This window comes from Lissotriton helveticus, chromosome 2_1 (assembly GCF_964261635.1).
Source record: "Lissotriton helveticus chromosome 2_1, aLisHel1.1, whole genome shotgun sequence".
NCBI lineage: Eukaryota > Metazoa > Chordata > Amphibia > Caudata > Salamandridae > Lissotriton > Lissotriton helveticus.
Window position 1 is genome coordinate 1,181,660,380 of NC_136059.1, and position 20,431 is coordinate 1,181,680,810.

The 20,431-nt window shown below is 45.7% G+C and overlaps 1 protein-coding gene across 6 annotated transcripts in view; it reads left to right on the forward strand.

Annotated features, from left to right (window-relative positions):
- The window catches only part of USO1 (USO1 vesicle transport factor), a 515,242-nt gene that overhangs the window by 381,723 nt on the left and 113,088 nt on the right, over positions 1-20,431 (forward strand). For all 6 annotated transcript variants that reach the window (XM_078676053.1, XM_078676052.1, XM_078676055.1 and 3 more), the window contains one exon: positions 14,773-14,894. In XM_078676053.1, coding sequence (XP_078532179.1) covers positions 14,773-14,894 — 122 coding nt within the window. The remainder of the gene's footprint in view (positions 1-14,772; positions 14,895-20,431) is intronic.

Below are 20,431 nucleotides of genomic sequence, written 5' to 3' on the forward strand. Positions count from 1 at the left end.
TTATAACAACTTGCATCATTTTTTAAACTTATTCGCCCGTTTGTGTTTTGTTTTTTTTGCCATGTAATCGACCGTTTTTAAAGTTGCATCATCATTATCAAGTTATTCGCCCGTGTGTGTTCTGCTTTTTTTGCGATGTAATGGCATTCTAACATCGCATGCGTTGTCATTGCAAGCGATGTTAACGCCATCACGCCGTAGTAGCATGCGGAGTAATAGGCTGCTATATGAACGCACCGCGATGTATTTACATCGATGTAATGGTTGTTTCCCGGCTAGGACGTGCGGGCTGATGAAGTCGGCGATGGATTCGCTGAATTGTGTGCGCGGGCCCGGGGGTCTGTAGATGAGCGTTCCTCTTAGGGTGGTCTTGGGGTCGGTGTGTATTTGGAAGTGTAGGTGTTCTTGTTCTTTCCTCTTGTCAACGGAAGGAAGAGGGTGATTGAGATGGGGAAGTGGTCACTAAATACACAGTCGTGGGTTGTAAAATTAGAGATGTAAGAAGAGGCTTTGCTTGCTAAACAAAAATGAAGTTGATACAGCTAGAGGCACCTCTACCGTTAAAAGTTGGAGATAGAGGAACTGCTGTGGGTGATACCAATTAGTTTGCCAAGACTAGTTGGAGGCTCAAAATCGTCTCGTTCAAACAGGCCCCGCTTTGGGAATGGATAAAGTGAGTAATGCTGTTATCATTCTCATCTAAAAGGCCACATGTAATATTATCATTGTGTGCACAAAGAGTCAGATTAAAGTCACCTCCCCAAGTGGTGATGGGGTTTTCCCTTGGTGTTTGGTGTTAAAATCTAGCAGAAAAGTGCGGATTTCCTTCAAAGTGACAATCAACTGAAGCTGGGTTAAATTATTATAAATGTTAACTATCACAAGGAGATCCGATTTGTTGATATCAATTAAGATTATCTGATAATTAGCCTCGATTTTAAGGGCAATAATTTCCCGCACTTGATTTAATTTGGAAATGTACACCAGAAAGCCTCCTTTTGCATGTCCTGATGGAGATGGTGTTGCAGAGGAAAAATAGGGTTTGTAACCATTTAGATGGATGGGTAAAACAGCCCATGTCTCTTGTAGGCAAATAATGCCATAGGTCCGGACGAGGTGAGCCACTCGCCTTGGTTAACCTTGGAGTGAAGGCCAGCAATGTTCCAGAAGATAATTTTGAGTGGAACCCCTCTCATGGCGAATATGTCTGGGGAGGTAGCTGTTACGGGGTTGCTAATTTCGTTCACAATAGATCTATCGGATTGAATACCCAAAATAAGATCTGGTCTATTAAATGAGGGTAGACTCTGAGAGGAGGATTCATTGGCAAGTTTAACTAGCGGGGGATTCTGCTCCTGTTCAGATGGAACCCGGGTAGATTCGAAAGTTAGAGGCATGGAGTTTACCGCCCTATCTACTAACACAGAAGATATAGGCAAGGGAGTAAAGAGGTGAACCCCACTATATCTCTCATTCGAACAAGGAGTGGTCCCAAAAACGTGTGTTAGTTGTCAGTCTATTTCCTCTAGGGGGGACACAAGCTCAAACTTATTAGAAGTTATAACAGATCCGTTCCCTATTCCTCTGGGACTTACGGTGGGTTTATAGAAGAAACCCAGAGGAAGGGCCATCATACTTGGGTGAAGAGAGGGAGGTACCTCTTTGTGATTTAAAAGGGAACGAACCATTCATGGAGTCCTAAAGTTTACGACGATGCAATTGCCCTGAATAGATTTAGGTGAGGTGCCAACCCATCTCACCCTACGGACCATGAGTATTTCATTTATGTAGTCAGGGTTAAAATGCTTGTTTTTCGTCAGCCAATCCACCACTTTATTCCGAAGGGAAGGCCAGGACTCGATCTGTCCCTGTTTTAATGATGGAACCCCCGTTAGAATTAGGACATATGGACAAGATGCTGGTGGTAGATCTAAGTTGACTATGTTGGGTTGTGTTGTGGGATTAGTTTGATTTTCCCTGTTAAATTGCCCCTGTCTACTTTTATACTCCACCCTAGAGATAGCCGTATGTTTAGGGACCTCTGTTTCGTGTCTTGTTAAAATCTCTAGTTGGGGTTCCCTTAAGGGGCCTGGCATAATCTCCTGGGTAGGTTGCCTGGGGGCATCTTTTTGCGTGGAGGTGAAATCCCTGCCGATGTGAGAGGGTTTTGGGTTCTCTAGAGAAACCCTGATTGACCAATTGAAAGAAGCTCTAGAGACAATCTTCCTCACTACGCTGCCAAGTCTTTCATCGATAAGTTTGCTCATTTGAGTCATCATGGCCTTGGTATGTGTTTCTAGGAGTCCTCTGATAAGGTCTTCAATAAGGACATTGGGAACGTTGGGACCTTGTAAGATGTCTTTAGAGTTAAAAGTGAGTGCTTCTGGGTGCAATTCGTGGTGACTGTGAGTTACCTCTGTTTGGGTTACTATTGGTTGTGTTCCTATAGAGCTTGAACCATGGTGATCCTTTTTCCTTCCATCCTTGCCCCCCTTAGGTCCGTTCTGTTTTGAGCTGGTTGCATGCCCTTTCTTCAGTTTTGTTTGTTTCCGGGTTTGAGGCCCTGACCCTACTGGAGAAGGATGTTCAATCTCACTATCATAGGGAGTTGGATTTGAGGGGCCAGAGGGGAAGTGTTGTTTTTTTGTAGGATGTTGATCCTTGGGGTTAATGATCTGCTAGTTTCTTCCTCCCTAGACAAAGGGAACAATAAAGGATCAAGTGAGAGCCTTTGCTCAGTTAGTTGGATCTCGTGAGTAAGAAGAGATTCAGCTCTAACCAGGAAAGCATCTAAAGTAGCCACAGTGCTCTTGTGTTTCTCCATCATTCTTTAAGTTTTTAACAAGAATCACAAATGAAAAATAAATACTAATTAAGGACCACGAAAGTTTGAGAACCGTTGCAGATAAACACAATATGAGCACCTGGGGTAGCACTAAAGTGGTAATTACCAATACCTGGGGGGACCACGCAAAAGCGGCAAAGACTTCAACGCAACTCACGGGCAAGTTATCACAAAACACGAACCAAGGGGGGTGGCCCTGCCCTGTCCCTTTCGGGCCCTGATGGGCACAAACAGGCCCGCCCTTGGCCCGGGGCGCGCGCGTCCCGCGAGGCGGGAGATGCGAATTGGTGATATACTCCTAGTGATGGAGGGAGGGGCTGTCTCGCTGCGCCGAGCCCCACTGGATACCTGGGGCATGTAGTCCCGGTTGCTTGTCAGCCCCCTGCAGCCTCAGGTGAAGCGTCTCCCGCGATGCGGGAGACGCGAACAGTATTTACAAGGTCCCGGTGGCGGAGGGAGGGGCTGTCTCGCTTCGCCGAGCCCCGCTGGATACCTAGGGCGTGTAGTCCCGGTCGCTTGTCAGCCCCCTGCAGCCTCAGGTGAAGCCAAATCAACTCCGCCGGCTTAATTGATGAGTGATGCTTAACACTTGAGCTGTGCTTCCATAAATTCTTAATGCCCTACAGACGCTATCCAGCACTCAACTCTCAGCCCAAGCGCCAAAAAATAAACAAGACCACCAAGGATCCATCCACAGTGGAATTTCATGTGAAAATACTAAACGTGTTTCCCACTACTACAGCCTGCTACAGCCTTAGTTTGCTTCCACATTGAGCTCTCCTCCCTTGCTCAGTCTAGCCCAGCCCTGTCCAGAGTGGAAAAGTGGGATATAGAAGGGCTGCCTGGGTCTTACCGGTAGCAAAGACAGCTTCAAACGTTGATTACGGCACTGTACCTTACAGCACTGTAACTTACTCCTCTGCCACAATGGGAGCAGCACAGCTATCGCGCGTCTTGGCGTCTGAGCTTAGGTGGGGCTCCGCATGAGTGACACTGTTATCACCAAGGCAACTAAGGCACGTCGTATTCCTCGAGTGACCTCCGGCAGGAAAGAACGTTGTCCCCGGTGCCGGCCTTCTGTCGAGTGAGCATAGGTGGCTTTTCCAGGTCTGTATCTCTGTGTCTTAATCCCGCAGACGAGTTGAAGAGGCAGCCATTCTACCTCCACGAACTGCTGTGGAGAAACCGGAACCGGCAGCAGAAAGCGGGCTTGTCATTCAAATTTCCAAAGTAAAATGAGAATCTTTTCAGATTGAAAAGTGCATTGTAGTCCCCTTCTTTGGGGAGGATATCTCTACATATTTTCATCAGACTGCAGCAGGAATTCCAAGCTCTGCTGAGGCGCTATACAGTAGAATCTCTGACCAGTGAGTCAGTTTTCCACCTTTCTAAACAGGAGGCGATTTCGTGCCTTTGCATACTCTTGCCATCTAGTGTTGGTCTCAGACATGTGCAGCTTGTCTTTGTTAGAAGAAGTCTTTTCGAGACGCCAGTTGTGGTGACTCCACCTATTATAGACAGCATGCATGGGCATCTGCTTCATGGTCAGATTGTTCTTCACCGCCGTTGGGTTCAGGTGTATCTATGGAAGCTCCGGTTCGACGACAACTAGTGTTCTCACTGGGCCTTCACGCAGAGGTCCCTCCAGTACTTGCCCATGTTGAAGGGCATGCTCAAGCCTGCTGGCGGTATCTTTAAAGAGCCTGTAAATGCTACAGTTCTCACACTCCAAGTTGACAAGATGTTTATGGCTTCTCTCTCAGACCCCTCACCACCCCCTACATGAGGCGGCAATTACCCCCTGATTTGTTAGTGGTCTATATGACCAGAAAGAGAGGTAATTCCCAGACCACAGGGGATGCGACCCCTCTAGACCAGGAAAGCAAGAAAATAGATGCTGTGGGTAAGCATTTGGCAGCACAGGGCTTGTGATCTCCCGCGCATCACGGCCTACACATCAACCACCTGGAATTGCTAGATATTGATTTTGCTCTTCGAACATTCCTTCCGCTCATTCACAACAAGGTAATTTTAGTCTGCACGGACAACACCATTGCCATGTTATATCTACAAAAGCAAGGGGGCACTCACTTGCCCCAGCTGTCTGCTCTACTCCAGAGCATCAGGAGGTGGGCGATACATCACGAGGTGAAGTTGGTAATACAGCATTTACTGGGTCTAGACAATGGCATAGCAGATCTGCTCACCAGGACATATGAACAAGTGCACAAGTGGGAGCTGCACCCCCAGACCTTACCCATTTACTTCCGGTGCTGGGAGTATTCTCATATAGACCTATTTGCCACCACCGAAAATGCTAAATGCCCAAACTTCACCACTGGGTTAACACACCCTCGATTCAAGGGCAATGCACTATAGATGAATTGGTCAAGGATATTTGTCCATGCTTTTCCGCCTCCTACCATTTGAAGTTAGCAAGTTGAGGCAAACATCTCTTACCCTCTTCCTAGTAGCCTCAACCTGGGCACCTCAGTCTTTGTACTCTACTGGAACTCGCTTTAGTCACTCACAAGAAGCTCCCCAACAGGCTGGACCTTCTCATTAAAAACCATGGAACTCTCAGACACCCCAATGCCAAGCCGCTCCATCTTTCATTCTGGCTCCAGAGGTCATAGAGTTTGGTTATCTTAAATTATCAGAGGAATGTATGCCCATTTTTCGTGAAGCATGCAGGCCTACTACTGGGGCTTGTTATGTGGCCAACTGGAAGCGTTTTTCTACACTATTGCATCCCAACGCATATCAATCCTCCCGCACTGTCCATACAAGACATTGTCTATTTCCTCCAGCTCTTTCAGCAGTCAGGCCTTACCTACACCTCCATTTGATTACATTTGGCTGCTGTGGCTTCTTACCTACAGAATAGGCAGCACACTTTGCTCTTCAGAGTATCAGTCATTAAGGCCTTCATGAAGGGTCTTAAGCGGGTTATCCCACCCCGGGTGTCTTCTACCTCAGTGTAGAATCTCAATATCATCCTATCTAGGCTCTTGGACCCACCTTTTGAGCTCCTTTTTTTATCATGCCCATTTCAGTTCATTTCATGTAAGGTAGACTACCTTGTAGCCATTACTTCCCTTAGGCGAGTCAGTGAGGTAAAGCTCTCACCTTAGAGGAGCCTTTCTTCCAGGTTTATCCAGATAGGGTGGTCCTCAGACCCAACCCTAAATTTCTCCCCAAGGTGGTTTCCAGTTTTCACCTCAATCAAACTATCAAGTTGTGAGTTTTCTTTCCACGTCAGAGTCTCTAGCAGACGTCTGGGGTCAGTTGGAGATACTCTTACCTTAATTATTTACTTTGCATGGTCATTTCATCTGTATCTCTATGCTCCATCTACATCTTCACCTTGCAAGCGGTAAAAACAAGCTGACTGTGGAGCCAGTGCCCATGCGCATTGTCTATAACAGTTGGTCACCACACCTTGTGACTCAGTCTTCTCCGAACAAAAGCAAGTTGGACACATCTGAGCCCTACACTAGATGGCAGTAGTGTGCACAGCATGTTAATCTACAGCAATCCATGCCACAAACAGATGCTTGCAGGGTAAGTAACACTTCCCCTCCATGTTTTTCCTGCGGCCGGAGTCTGGTCAATTGTAGTGGATTCTCCCTTAAACTGTATTGCTCATGATGGAGAAAAGGCCTATAACAAATAAAGGTTTGCTTTTTCCACAAGAGCATACTTGTTTTGCAGCAATTCTGAGGGCTCCCTGTGAATGGAAAACCAGGATCCTGCTGCCTATAAGAAGGAAATCAGATTGAATCTCACTTCCTTGTAACTTCTGTTTGGAACCAAAACACCTATTTCATGTGTTGTTTTGTAAAATATTCTAGCAAGAATCATGATTTGAATCTCACGGTTTCTTAGATTCAGCCCACTTCTGTTTCTTCTTTTTACACAGCACTGACAAGGTCCTTGGGTGCAAGATGGTTCACATCTAGATTTAGGCATGAATTGCTTGCTTGTCTTGTTCGACCTGTTAATGAGTTTGTAGTAGGACTGAGTTTGGTTGCTATACCTGCTATTACACAGCCACCTTGGGCCCCACCTTTGATTGATTGTGACATAACACAGTTGATTTAGAAGGTTATTATAGGGTTTTAGGTAGTGTGGCCTGCATGCATTGCAATCAGCAAGTATGTTGTTGATGAGGTTCTGTATGTCCTTTTAATGTCAAATCGTACAGATGTGATATCAGCATGTGTAAGTAACATTTGGGGACAGCTACACAGATGGAGCAGTGACTGTCTACTGCTCAGCCCAGACAATACTAAGGTAAAACATATTATATCTGAACCCAGGTTGAGTTGGAAGAGGCCATATGTCAAACACCCATTAGGTTTCTGTGCCAAGACGGGGTAGGTTTGCTGACCCTGTGACAAGAGGCGCTACACCTCCTGAAATGGCTGGAATATCAGAGAATCTTCCTGGTGTTGAAGCACCAGACAGGATCTTTGAAAGTCAGCGTGGATGAACTCAACCGGCAATGCCTATGGAATCATGTCTGGGAGTTACACCTGGAGGTTGTGCAAGCTCTCTTCCGTGAATGGGAGAATGTGCAGTGTCAGCAACTTTACCCGTTGGAGTTTCAAAGGTGTCTTAAACTAGGAGATTGTTTTTGCCTAGGGTGGAACTTGTAGCTCCGTTATGCATTTCCGCTGATACGTCTCCTGCACAGATGTCTGAAGAAGACCGACTTGTGGCTCCAGATTGGGCATAGAGAGTATGGTATCCAGAGCTCCTCGGCATGAGCATCTGCCCTCCTATCAATTTTCCCCTTTGGAAGGATCTGCTGTCCCAGCAATGGATCTTACACTCTTGCTTCCGCAATCTCCAGAATCATGCTTGTATACTGAGCAGCAACAACTTAACACCTTCCACCTTCCTCCAGAGGTGGTTGATGTCATCTTGGCATCCAGGCATCCCTTGGTGAAATCTGTATGAGAATGTCATTGAAACAAATTTGTGGTTTGTAGCAGCACACGTCACACTGATCCCCCTCCAGGCACAGTTATTGAATGCTTTATTTGTTCTCTTCCTCCCTCCCTCACCCGGCAAGGCTTTGCTTTAGCGATGGTTGAAGGATAACTTTTGGCTATTTTTGCCTTCTTACTGTTGCCAGACCAGCCCTTATTATTTAAATCACCAGTTGTGATGCATTGTTTGAAAGGACTCGAGCATTTTGTTTCTCCTCTCCCTTTATTATGACACAGTGGGATCTTAATCTGGTCCTTTATTTGATGTGCACGCCCTTTGAGCTGCTTTATAGCTGTCCTTAGTGGCTTTTCACTCTCAATGCAATATTCTTCGTTGCCATAATATCTGCATGGCAGGTGAATGAACTCCAAGCTATGTGTCAACCCACCATATGCCACCTTCTTCCCAGGCCTAACTGGTTCTGCGAACTTGGGCATCCTTTCTTCCAAAAGTAGTGGTGCCATTCTACGGCTGTCAAATTATCACCTTGCGGTGTTCTATGCTCTGCCTCTTCTCTCTAAGAGGGAGCAAAGAGTCCATAGCCTAGACTCCAAAAGAGCGCTGAACCTTACATAGACTGTACCAGAGAATGCAAAGTGGACAATCAGGTCTTTGTTAGGTCTCGCCTAGAGTTGGAGCGCGCAAGCGCTCCTCGCTCTGCGAGGCCTCTTGTTATCAATAACATTTCTGTAGTAGGTTTGAAGCCACGCCGATATTTTTGATTGGCAGGCGTCACCGTTTACGCAAAATGCTGGCTTCCCATTGCAATTGAGGCTTTTTTGTTACCGTCCTGTTTCCTTCTGCAACGGTCCATCCAGACTCGATCTTTTACTTGCGGCGTTACACAGTGGGCTTTATCTGGTGGGCGAACACTCTTTTTCAAATGGACACTGATGGGGACAATGGCGGCTGCAGCGCTATACACTTTACGTTTATTATTACTAGAGTGCTGCGCCCGCTAGGGACACCACGCTCACTTTATTTATTTATGTTTTATATTTAGGTTAAATAAAATCTTGGCTGGGCCGTGCTTACTTGACTCTCCTCACGCAGCTCAAACGTGTGGGAATTTTAAAGCGTCTGAGGGAACTTCTGTGAGCCCACCCAGCTGATCCTATCCCTCACCAAGGACCCCCTCACCGCCAAAACCAACCTTCATGAAGGAATGAAAGCCGCCGCGTGGATGAAGAACAGCGGCCTGAAGCTAGACTTGGACAAGACAGAAGTCCTAATCCTCTGCTCCACCCCCTCGGCCTGGGACAACTCCTGGTGGCCGACCGCACTGGGAACAACACCGACACCAACCGACCACGCATGCAACCTGGGGTTCATCCTCCACTCTTCTCTCTCCATGACAAAGCAGGTCAATGCCGTCTCGTCCTCCTGCTTCAACACCCTCCGCAAGATCTACAGGTGGATCCCCAACGAAACAAGAAGAACGGTCACCCAGGCCCTCGTCCGCAGCAGGTTGGACTACCGAAACACCCTCTACACTGGAGCCTCGGACAAACTACTGAAATGACTACAACGCATTCAGAACGCCTCTGCACGCCTGGTCCTCGACATCCCCCGCCGCAGCCACATCACACCCCACCTGAAAGATCTGCACTGACTCCCCGTCAACAAGAGGATCACCTTCAAGCTCCTCACCCACGCACACAACTCACTCCACGACACCGGACCAGCATACCTCAACAGACGTCTCACCTTCTACACCCCCAACCGCCAGCTCCACTCCGCCAACCTCTCCCTCGCCACCATCCCCCGCATCGGAAGAGCAACCTCCGTCGGCAGAACGTTCTCCCACCTCCCCACCAAGACCAGAAAGAACCTCCCCATCCTACTTCGGCAGACCCAGGACCTGCTAACCTTCAGAAGACTACTCAAGACCTGGCTATTCAAGCAGTAGCAGCAAACCCCCCCAAGCGCCTTGAGACCCCCACGGGTGAGTAGCACGCTTTACAAATTTTCTGATTGATTGATTGATTGATTGAGCAGACACAGGCGCGAGACCTCGCGTTTACATTCACTGGCTCTAAGGCCTCCCAGAAACACCCGAGCCGCGAGAGCTACTGCAAACTCCGCATCGGGCTGATAGAAAGCGTTCTGTGCACAATATGCTGCTGTGACGGCCACTTGTGTACCAAGAGCTCCAGCCTCTAAGGGCCTCTCGTGGACAGGCACCGTCTGCAAGGGCCGCTTGTGAAGTGCAGCAGTTACATCGTCAAATACAGGTCAGCCTTTTTCAGTAATTTTTTAATCTCAATAAAACTGGCCATCTTCTCACAGATCCTCACTCCTTCCCTCTCCTCGTGTTTACCAGTTATGCCTTTCCTGTAGATAAGCCTATGATTTATGGGGTATCTGTACTGGGCTTGAAGGTAATTTTATGGCGTCTTCTATGCCATACTGGAAACCTCCCCATTGTAGAGACCCCGGGTGTGAGATGAAAGGGAGTTTTACAATCTTCACATCCCCTTCCGAGAGCTACTCCGATGTTAACTACACATGGGCAGCGTGGAATTTCCTTTGTGCCCATATGTTTAATGCCCTTGCAACAAAAGACTTGTGATGCCGATCGAGTGAATGTTTCTTATATCTACATGTTTGATGCCTAGGGAACAAAAACACCCCCACTTGGCTCAATATTGTTAAAGAGATCCCTAAAACTCGATTTTAACCAAAAAACATCACCATATTATTTTTTGGCAATGATAAACATTGTGAAGGCTAGGATGTTCCCTGGCCTAAGCTTTTAATGACGTTTGAAAAATGCGGAAAGTTTGGGAGATAAGTAACTATTCCCAACAAATACTGTAGCATGTTTCAAATGCAGCTACAGAAAACATTTCATTGTGTTAAAAAAGTAATATAAAGCAGAATATAAATTGTGTAACAGCACACTGCAGTAAGCATATGCATGTTAGACATGTGGATATTTACAGAAATTGTTAAATACGCTGCTGATTTTTACCCGAAAAATGAAAAGCTCACATCCATAGCCTCTTGGCAATGTTAAGCGTTGTGAAGGCAAACGCGCATCTCTGGCCTACGTCTTTAGTGATGTTTGAAAAGTAAGGAAAAATTAGGAACAAAGTAAACATCTCCAAGGAAACATTATAGTGCGTTTCAAATGCAGCTTCAAACAAGCATGTGCAATGCAATAGGTGTCGCATTTACGCGAGTTTAAGCTATAAGCATTGTAAATGACAATGCCTTCTATTTATGTTTTCAAAACAAAAATAAAAGGCATTGTCCTTTGCAATGTCAATAGCTCAAACTCGCGTAAATGCGAGACCTATTGCATTGCAAATGCTTGTGTTGTTCGCTGGAGTGAAGAAGGGCAAAGCCTTCAAGAAAAGGACAAGCCCTTGCTGGATCCTGCTCTGCATCAATATCTGTTACGTACTGGCTGAGAAGGAGTCCCCGGAAGGGTTAAGTGTTCATTCCATGGGAATCGAGGCTACTACCATTGGAATGACATGCAAAGCTCCTGTCCAGGACATTTCTCAGGCGGCCACGTGGGCATCCCTCCATACGTTCATGAAGCACTACTGCCTGGACAACAAAGTTGGCTGAGAGTAGCCATTTCTCCCTCTCAGTCCTACAGAACTTTTTAGTTTCAGCCAATTCACAAAGCTACGTCTAAAAACTTTTGCTTTGGTATCTATTTAAAAAGTGACATATCTGTGGTTAGAAGTCTTTATTTAGAAGAATAAGTTACTTTTGATGACTCTCTTTCTGGTACAAAATCTAACTGCAGATTCCTTGCTACCCTCCCATCCTCCCAGTTCTGTGTATTGGACTCTGTCCTTAAAAACAATGGCAAGTCTAGAAATCTGCACCTGTGCGCCCGCTGGACCGGGTGATTGTTGTTCCCTTTTTCTGCAAATGGGGAAGGGGTGCTCCGGAACCTTTAACAAATACAGTCTGATTGTTTATTGGTGCCCTAGCATGGGATGTCATAGTTTGCCCATCATAATTTGGTTTGCACGGTATACCATATGTTGCCTTTTATTAATGCCCATGATCTATTTGTGATCTGCTATCTCAGTTAGTTTGTGTTGACATTTAGTTTTGTTTTATAGCTTTGAACCATGCACTCCTGTCAAAGAATACTATGCAATGCCTTGAACATCTGATGCTGCCGCCCGTGTAGGACGGCAAAGTATGTTGTATGCCTGATGCTTAAAAATCAGTAAAAATTGGTTTAAAAAAAAAAACAGTCTAGGAATCTGCACACTGATTGATGCCAATATGCTGTTGGGGTTCTGCGTCTATGGACGCTGACAGCCTCGTAAACAACTGACATTGGAGCGCAAGTGTGACAACTATATTGGTTCCACATGTCATTTGCGTTGCACAGAGGTACTACTCAAACCTTTCGGGGTCCAGTCTGACGCCTTGGGAAGTATTTAGAAGGCAAGGAATCTACAGTTAGATTAAGGTTAGTCTCTACCAGAAAGGGTGTTACCAAAGGTATGTAACTTGCTCTTTCATGCCATATTAATATCTGGAGCAACAATATAATTTGTTTTATCTTTTCATTATACTGACTAAGAACTAAACATTGCATTTTTATATACACAAATAGAGAAACATTTTGATCAAATTATTTGCCTCATAGTGCTATCTTCTAATGCAAGACTGGTTCTTTTATGACTTGTTCACTAAAGCGCAAAATACCGGAAAATAATTACATTTTCGTATTAAATTATTTATACATAATACTGCCTGCATTCCTTTTTTTTAAATATGGTAATACAACATGCAAAGTAAATCCAGGACATTTTAGCATGAGTGTTCTGTTAAATATTGTCTGCCTGGATCTGCATCAAGCTTCCTAAATATGTTAATGTTTACAGCTAAAGTTAGGGTGAATCTACGGGGCAGAGGCAGTTCTGAACGTTTGACAAGGTATATTATCATTGCAATATAGGTTGTCTATTAAAAAATATATATATGTTATCTGGAAACAAACAATCTGGTAACATTGATATTCTTCAGCTCTATACTCCTTTGATTCAATACTCTTGCTTTCCCTACTTTTCTTGGTTTTGAGGGAGGAAGATAGCTACAATCCATGTTGCCTGTAATTGTGAAACTATCTTGGACTAGTGGGTCTGGCAGATTATTTAGTGAGGTTACTCCCGTGCTTTTCTTGGAAAGGCACCTCCAAGTTCACTCGTCTGCTTGCCACAATCCTAACTTAGCATTTTTTTGGAAGATTTACATCCATTGCTTCAACTATTGAGCCAGTCCCATTTTCAATTGTGTTTCCTCTCTGCTAGACCAGGAATTTTGGTGGCATGTATATGTAAGAAAGCAGTCTTGCATTTTGTAAAAGGTTTATTGCGTATAAAGACAATTAAAATTGGGGCTCTGACTCAAGCAGTTAATGTTTTGGAGATGCAGGAACGACTGGTGGCACTGGCTCTCCTGGTACCACAAAAATGTAACAATTAGTAGGAACCCAACTGTAACATTACATCAAGAAGGACTTGCGCTCCCAATAAAACACCTACTTTTCTAGGTTCCATTCCAGTTTCCTTTATTTTTTTTTATCCACATAGCCTCCCTTGATGTCCTCTCTTTGCTAAACAGTGATTCTTGTATCAGATGTTGACTCAGACACCCTACTAAGCCTCTCCACTAAAAAGATGTTTCTGAAGCTTGCCACATTCTGTTGCATCTGTACAAAAATAAAACTTCTCATATATTCTTTAAACTTTCCCAAAGTTAATATTTATTCTCATAACCTCAGTAGTATACAGAGAGCATACGCTTTAAAGGCCAGACTGAGTTAGTTGGGTAGTATTGTTGCTTTAGTTAGTGTGAACCTTGAAAATATTTGTCATTTTGATCATCTTAGTTGGGCCTGCCCCTGAAATTTCCACAGGCATTTTGTGGGGTAGGAACAGTGCTAGTTTGGCACTCTGTCGTTTGGCTCACATCTGTATCAAAGGTGTTCCCCAGGGTCCTGATGTTGCCAGTTACACATAATCACCAGCCATGTGATCTTTTTCTGTTCATACCTGGGCGAATCGTTGTTCAAGATGAGTTCTTGAGCAGTATATCCATTCCTTCTTGGAGTCTTGCCACAGACTCCAATTCATTGGAGCAGTTTGGTCACAATTCAGAAAAAGTTTTTCTGCTAGAAAAGGCATTATCGATCCAATTTGTCACCCATGTCCTCAAGTCACTGGACTTGCTAGTCCTTTGCTTTTCTGGCAAGTTGGCCTCCTGCACTTGCTTTGTTCTTCAGGTGCACCTTACAAAGTGGAGTCTTAAACACCACATGAACCATGTGTGGAGGAGGTGTTGAGCTTGATAATGTTGATGCTGAAATTGTATATACTCTTACACTGATCGGCTATTTAGAGCACTTTGCTTGCAATGGGACCTTCAGCCAACCATGGCTCCAGGTCAGTGGTATTGAATGCCTTCCTTCTCAGTTGGCAGTTCATGTTGGGAACCTTTAGGTAAAGGCTTGCATTTGCAAGCAGGGAGTCATTTTCATTTTGATTTACTACAACTTTGAGCATTACACCAGGTCTGGGTGGCCTCCCTTCCCTTGATGCAGGTCCAGACATGTATGTTCTAAGTGACAGTATCACAGTCCTAAAGTATTTCAACAAGAGGGAAGCAAGCTGAGAGGAAGGAACGTATGAAACTCAACTTTTCTCCTCCCATTTAACTCTAAGGCCATGTATTATGTCCCAGTTAGAACCGAGGGTGATGTATCCCATCTTGCATGGACCCTGAGAGGCATATATAAATTGTCTGATGTATGCCTCAAAATTTCTTCTCGCCATCTACCACTTGAAAAGCATTATGTTTAAATAGAAATTACAGTTAAGATGTCAATTGAGAATGTTTAGTAGAAACCAAATACAATGTTCTGATAACTGTTGCATATTATTTTGCAGCTGTTATAATAAAAGCGATCTACAAGTCCAGTGAAGAGGACAAGAAGGAAGAGGAGGTGAAGAAGACTCTAGAGCAGCATGATAATATCATGTCACATTATAAGACTGTGATCAGAGAGCAGGTAAAACTGTGTGCTGTTAGTAAGTGTGCAAGAGGATATTGATGCATCCCCATGTGATTTTAAAATTGCTTTAAAATTGCTGCTTAACACAAGAAGCTATGGCATCATATGAACTTGCATTACATGACCTTCTTTGAATCCGGTCTTATACTTTGATACTAAACACTTCTTGTCAGGTGGGCTTTAGGCATGTCGCTCAGTTTTTCATTTAAATATTTGACGAACGTCTTTTATTAATACCAAACGGCTCTAGTTTGGTAATTGCAATGGGCTTGTTTTTCATTTTGTTTTCACAGTGCTTAATGGTTGCCAGTTTAAATCTGCCTATTATTAGACTGTGTTTCTTAAGTTTCCTGAACAGTTGCGATTTTTCTTGTCATGGCCACAACACTATTTATGCCTTTTGCTGTATGTGGGATTGTCTAAATGTTGTTCTTTATTGTTTTTGTTAGTTATTACTTCCCCCCCATAGTTTTATATAGTGCTAACTTGACCCAAAGGTATCCGAGTGCTTTACATGAGCACCAGTTATGTTACAAAATGACACATTCATTTTTGTTAGGCACAGGGAGATTAAGTGATTTTCCCAGAATCACAGGATGTTGGGCGTCATTGCAGAGACTCGAACCCGATTCCCCAGATTTGTGGTCGTCCACCATAGCTGTTAGGCCACATCCTCTCCCCTTATTTAACATCTCATAGTTGGGAAGAGACCTTTCACCACCTGCTCTTTGACTTGGGATAAAATCTAAAACTGACCGTTCCAAAGTCATTTTCATTTCATTTAATGTTCATGGAACCATGTTTTGTGCACTGCTGCCTTCATGAAATGGTGGTTGAAATCCTTTGAAAGATCAGTAGGCTTATCATACAAGACGTTACATTTATTCCTGTTCTGTGAGCTCATATGAATAGACTTGACCGAGCCAGTGGGATGCCCCTCACCTACCCTTCCTCCTTCCCCTCCCAAAATTTCCATGACATCAAGGGAGAAGAAGCAACAGGAGGACAAATGGAAAGCCCTCCTTGACAAAAGGCAAGCAACTGAGTGGTGCCTTATCAGTTACTTAGGTGACTTCACACAGACTATGTGCTGGGATATTTCCCTGAAAAATTTGCATGTTTAGCATGCGATTTGATCTTGACTTAGATGGTCGGTCAGTCTTGATTCCATGCTGGCATGGGGTAGACAGCAGAGCATCACTAGAGCAATTATTTTAAAAACATTGTATTTTATGGGGTAGACAACAGAGCAACACTAGAGCAATTGTTTTAAAAACTTGGTATTTTTATGGTGTGTGGTTACCCCTATTCTGAAGGACACTTCTACCTGCCGATTCCTTGCCTGTAGAACAATCCCTGGTGTCAGACTGGATCCAAAAACTTTAAAGCTCTTATGCCACTGGTAGGGGGCGCTGGCTTCATATCAGTGCTGAAAGTGGCGCCTGGTGATGTCATTGAAGCCATAGAGAGCCGACCTAGTGCAACAACATTAGGTCCCCTTTTTTGTGCCTTTGATTCGGATCCAGAGCAGTGCTCTTTGAGGGGAAATTTCCCTCACACAAAATTAAATTAGTACAATACCATGTCCCCCCTAAAAAAAATCGTGATTTCAACCTTGTAGGGACTGTGAGAGACCGATATCCATCATGGACCCTACACTGCTTGCCTCTTGTACTCGGGGTCAGTCCACAACTCCCGACCTGTTCCTCATGTGGTAGCGTGCACTCCAAAGACAACGAGGAGTGTGAAGCTAAGCTCTCTATGGCTGAGCCAAGGAGGACAGACCTAGTAAAAGGTTTTTCTAGGCACTGCTCCTGGTCACCATCTTCTTCATCTAGAAGCAAAAGGAAGAAGCATAAGACATCCAAGAAACATGCAAAAGGTAAGTTACCAGGTCGCTCTTCCACAGGACATCCGTCCTCTAAGCAGGAGTTAGTCGACTTACCTCAAAGACTTCCCCTCCGAGCGGTCCCCACTGGTGACTCCACTGGACCCGTCCCTGTATCGACCTTGGATTCCACCGGATCTTTTGACTACAGGATTGGCGCCTCCCAGCCCCACACTAACACCAGTTTCCCCAGAATTTCTGACACCAGGACCAGACCCAGCAGCGTTCTAAAACACCATGTACTCCCTTTTTGAAAACATCTATGCCATCCGGAATTTCTGCGGCCCCATCATCTCTATATGCATAATGAAGGTTCCTCTCTATATTTGCAACACTGACAGGTGTCATACCATCGATCTTGATGCCGGCTCCGTATTGATTCAACCCGGTCCTCTTTTAAAGGACGCCCGTTGACAGCGCTGCTACCACCAGCACCATCCCCAGGCGTACTTCTACCTCCGACACAGTCGGAAACCCAACGTCTCATTGAGGAAGTGGAGTACCAAATAAACTTCACGACATTTTTGGAACTGATTTGGACCATCTGGATCTCTGCCCTGTTGGGGACACAGGCAAAGGTTTTCAGGGAGAGTTCCAGGGTCTATCCTCTGCTCATGGTTGGATGCCTCCCCGAACTGGCCCTGGACTTCACCTCTGGCCTCCCAGCACATGAAGTGGTCTCCATACATAAGATTATGCTGAAAGCTGTTGAGGTGTTGAATTTTAGTTTCCAGCCACAGACACCAAAACAAATGTTCCTACAGAAGTCCTCTTGCAGTTGACTCCAGCGCCAGAGCCCTTGTTTCCTTTTAATGCAGCAATACTAGAACCGGTCTGGCAGCATGTAAGAAACCATTTTCGGGTCCAGCAGTTAACAGATAAGTGGCCCATCAGTACCGTCCTGCACCAGGTAATCAACCATTACTTTCCATTCATCCTTCGCCAGATAATCTGGTAATACAAGCTTCTTGTTCTGGTCAGTCTTCCCAAAAAAAAAACGGCTGACAGAGAATCAAAGTGGCTGCAAGGCCTAGGGGACTGACCGGGAATCATTGTGATTGGAGGCTTGAAGGAAGAAAGCCTTTTCTGCGGGGAGCATAGCTCTAAAATATATGAATGTGAACTGTCTCTGGGCACGTTTCAGCCATGCTGTATGGGATATGGCTCAGATTATGGTCCCTTATTTACCGTAAGTGATGTGCTGCATTTCCAAGAGCTGATACAAGGCAGTTGAGCCTCCTAGCATATCAGAAAGTAAGGATTAGAAACAGCCAACTTGGTGGCCCGTGCCATGGGCCCCTTGATCGCTATCCGCAGACATGCCGGGCTGAGCACCTTAAACTTTTCACTAGACGTCCAGTGAACCTAGCTGACTTTCCATTTTCATTTGACAGGGGACGCTTGATTGTCGACGAGGCTGATTCAGCATTGGAGCATTTAAAGACCAGCAGTGCCACTGCTCGTTCCCTGGGTCTACAATCATCTCCTCTGTTTCAAGGCTATTGTCCGTTTCAAAGTTTTTGTGTTCCAAAAATGTTTTTCATTTTGGCAACACCTGCCACAAACCTAACAGCAATCAAAGCCGCTGGCCCTCCTCTCACTGCCCTATTGTACAAGTACTACTGGCATTGGAATTCGGAGACTAGATGGTGTTACTCCACCTGCAGGATGCATACTTCCAAATCCTTTTCCTGCCGTTCCATCCGAAGTACTTGAGATTTGTGGTGGGTTCTACACACCACCAATGTGCAGTATTACCCTTTGGCTTCACGTCGGCACCACAGGTTTTTGTGACGGTGAAGTCAGTGGTGACAGCCCATCTCAGAAAATGGGGCATTCCCATATTTCCCGATCTCGATGACTGGCTGATCAAAGCTGGTTTGCCAGAGGTAGTGTTGTGCGTTCAATGGCATCCCTGCTATTTGACCTGGGCTTTTGAATCCGCCTGCCCAAATCTCACCGGCCACCCTCTCAGTGGTTCCAATTCATTGGGTCTGTAATGGACACCACACTTCTCTTCACCTTTCTTCCACCGCAAAGGATCAGCGACTTCCAGGAAATGGTCCCATCATTCCAGCAAGGTGCAAGAGTTCCAGTCCTGAGAGTCCTATGATTCCTAGGTCTGCTGGCTTCCTGCATTCTCCTGTTCACGCATGCTGGCACAAGAGGCCTTGCAGTGGTTCCTCCACAGGCAGTGGCTACAGTACAGGGTAAACCTGTTGGATTCCGTTGTTATTTCCTTTAATTCTGTGGAGGAAGTGGACTGGAATGCGGGATGGCCTTCAGTCCTCCTCTGATTGTGACTACGGTAGTGATGGATGCATCCCCCTTAGCCCATCTGAAGGATATTGAGATCAGAGGCCTCTGGTCTCCGGAAGAACAGGCCCTTCATATTAACCTGTTGCACCTGCAGGCGATTCGGCTGGCTTTGAAGGCCTTTCTCTCCACCATCCCATGTCGGTCTGTCCAGGTCTTGACGATCTCACCTCCTTCCCTTTTGTTAAGCCTGCGGTCTTGTGGACACCGCCAAGGGATCTGATCAATGGAATCACCTAGCGTAGTCTCTGCATGTCGGAGCCAACCGCTTGAACCAGTGTTATTTTGCTTACCACAAGTGGTGTTGTATACTGGAGGTAGTCCGGAATATCTTCACCCAGTGAAGCACTCCTCAGGTATACTTGTTTGTTTTCTTGGAAAATGCTCAGTAAACCAGTTCTGCCCCGTCCAGTATCCATCAAGAGGAGCTTTGTAGCCTCAGATTCTTTACCTTAGAATTATCCCTACGCATCAGACTGCATCTGGAAATTTCTCATGAGCAGTACCCCTGCCTGCTGGTAAATGGCGTCGTCCGGCTCAGTGTGGTGTTGTTGGCCTTGCTGGAAGTGATGTGTGTGGTACCACCCCAGCACGCTGGCGTCCGTCCTTTTCTTTCTGCGGCAGTCAGCGCAGATCCAGAGAGAGCTACCCCCAGTCAATTTTTGCCTTACCCCTTCTTCGACATGTATTGAAGTCTAGAAATCTTCTATTGGTGTGGCAAAGATGCCCGCTACGAAGGCCATTTCAAACCCTGCAGTGCCCGTCATCGATAGAAGTCTATGACGGACTGGCACCTTGTTTGCCTCTGGTGCCTGGAGCACGACCACGAAGCAAAGACCTGCGCCCATGGCCACGCCATACACCCCAAGACTTTGAGGGAGCAGTCCCTTGCACTCCTTGCCACTCGTTGTGCGACGTGGAGACATTCTTGATCCCTGTCGAGATGAAGGTCCCGGTATCAGTCGTGAAGCACAAGATCCTTGTCGTACTCAAGGTCATCCGAGCATTCAGGTAAGTCCCACAATAGAAAGAAGAGTAAGAAGTCAAAGAGGTCTTTGGCTTTGCCCAATCCGTCGCGGTCTTCAGACGAGATGAGGGAGCATCGTCACTCAAGGCCTGGCTCCGCGTTTGCGCCTGTGCCGGCACAGTGGCTCCTCGAGTTTCTGGGAGCCAGTGTGACCCCTGCCCCACTTCAAGAGTTTTATGAGGTTATGCACCCATTTTTTGGTCGGCCTATGCTAGTAGGCGCACCTTCAGGCCCTGCATGTTCAGTAAGGGCCCCAACTGGTTCTCCGCCTGCGGATCCGCCCCCGGCACCAGTCTGGTCCCT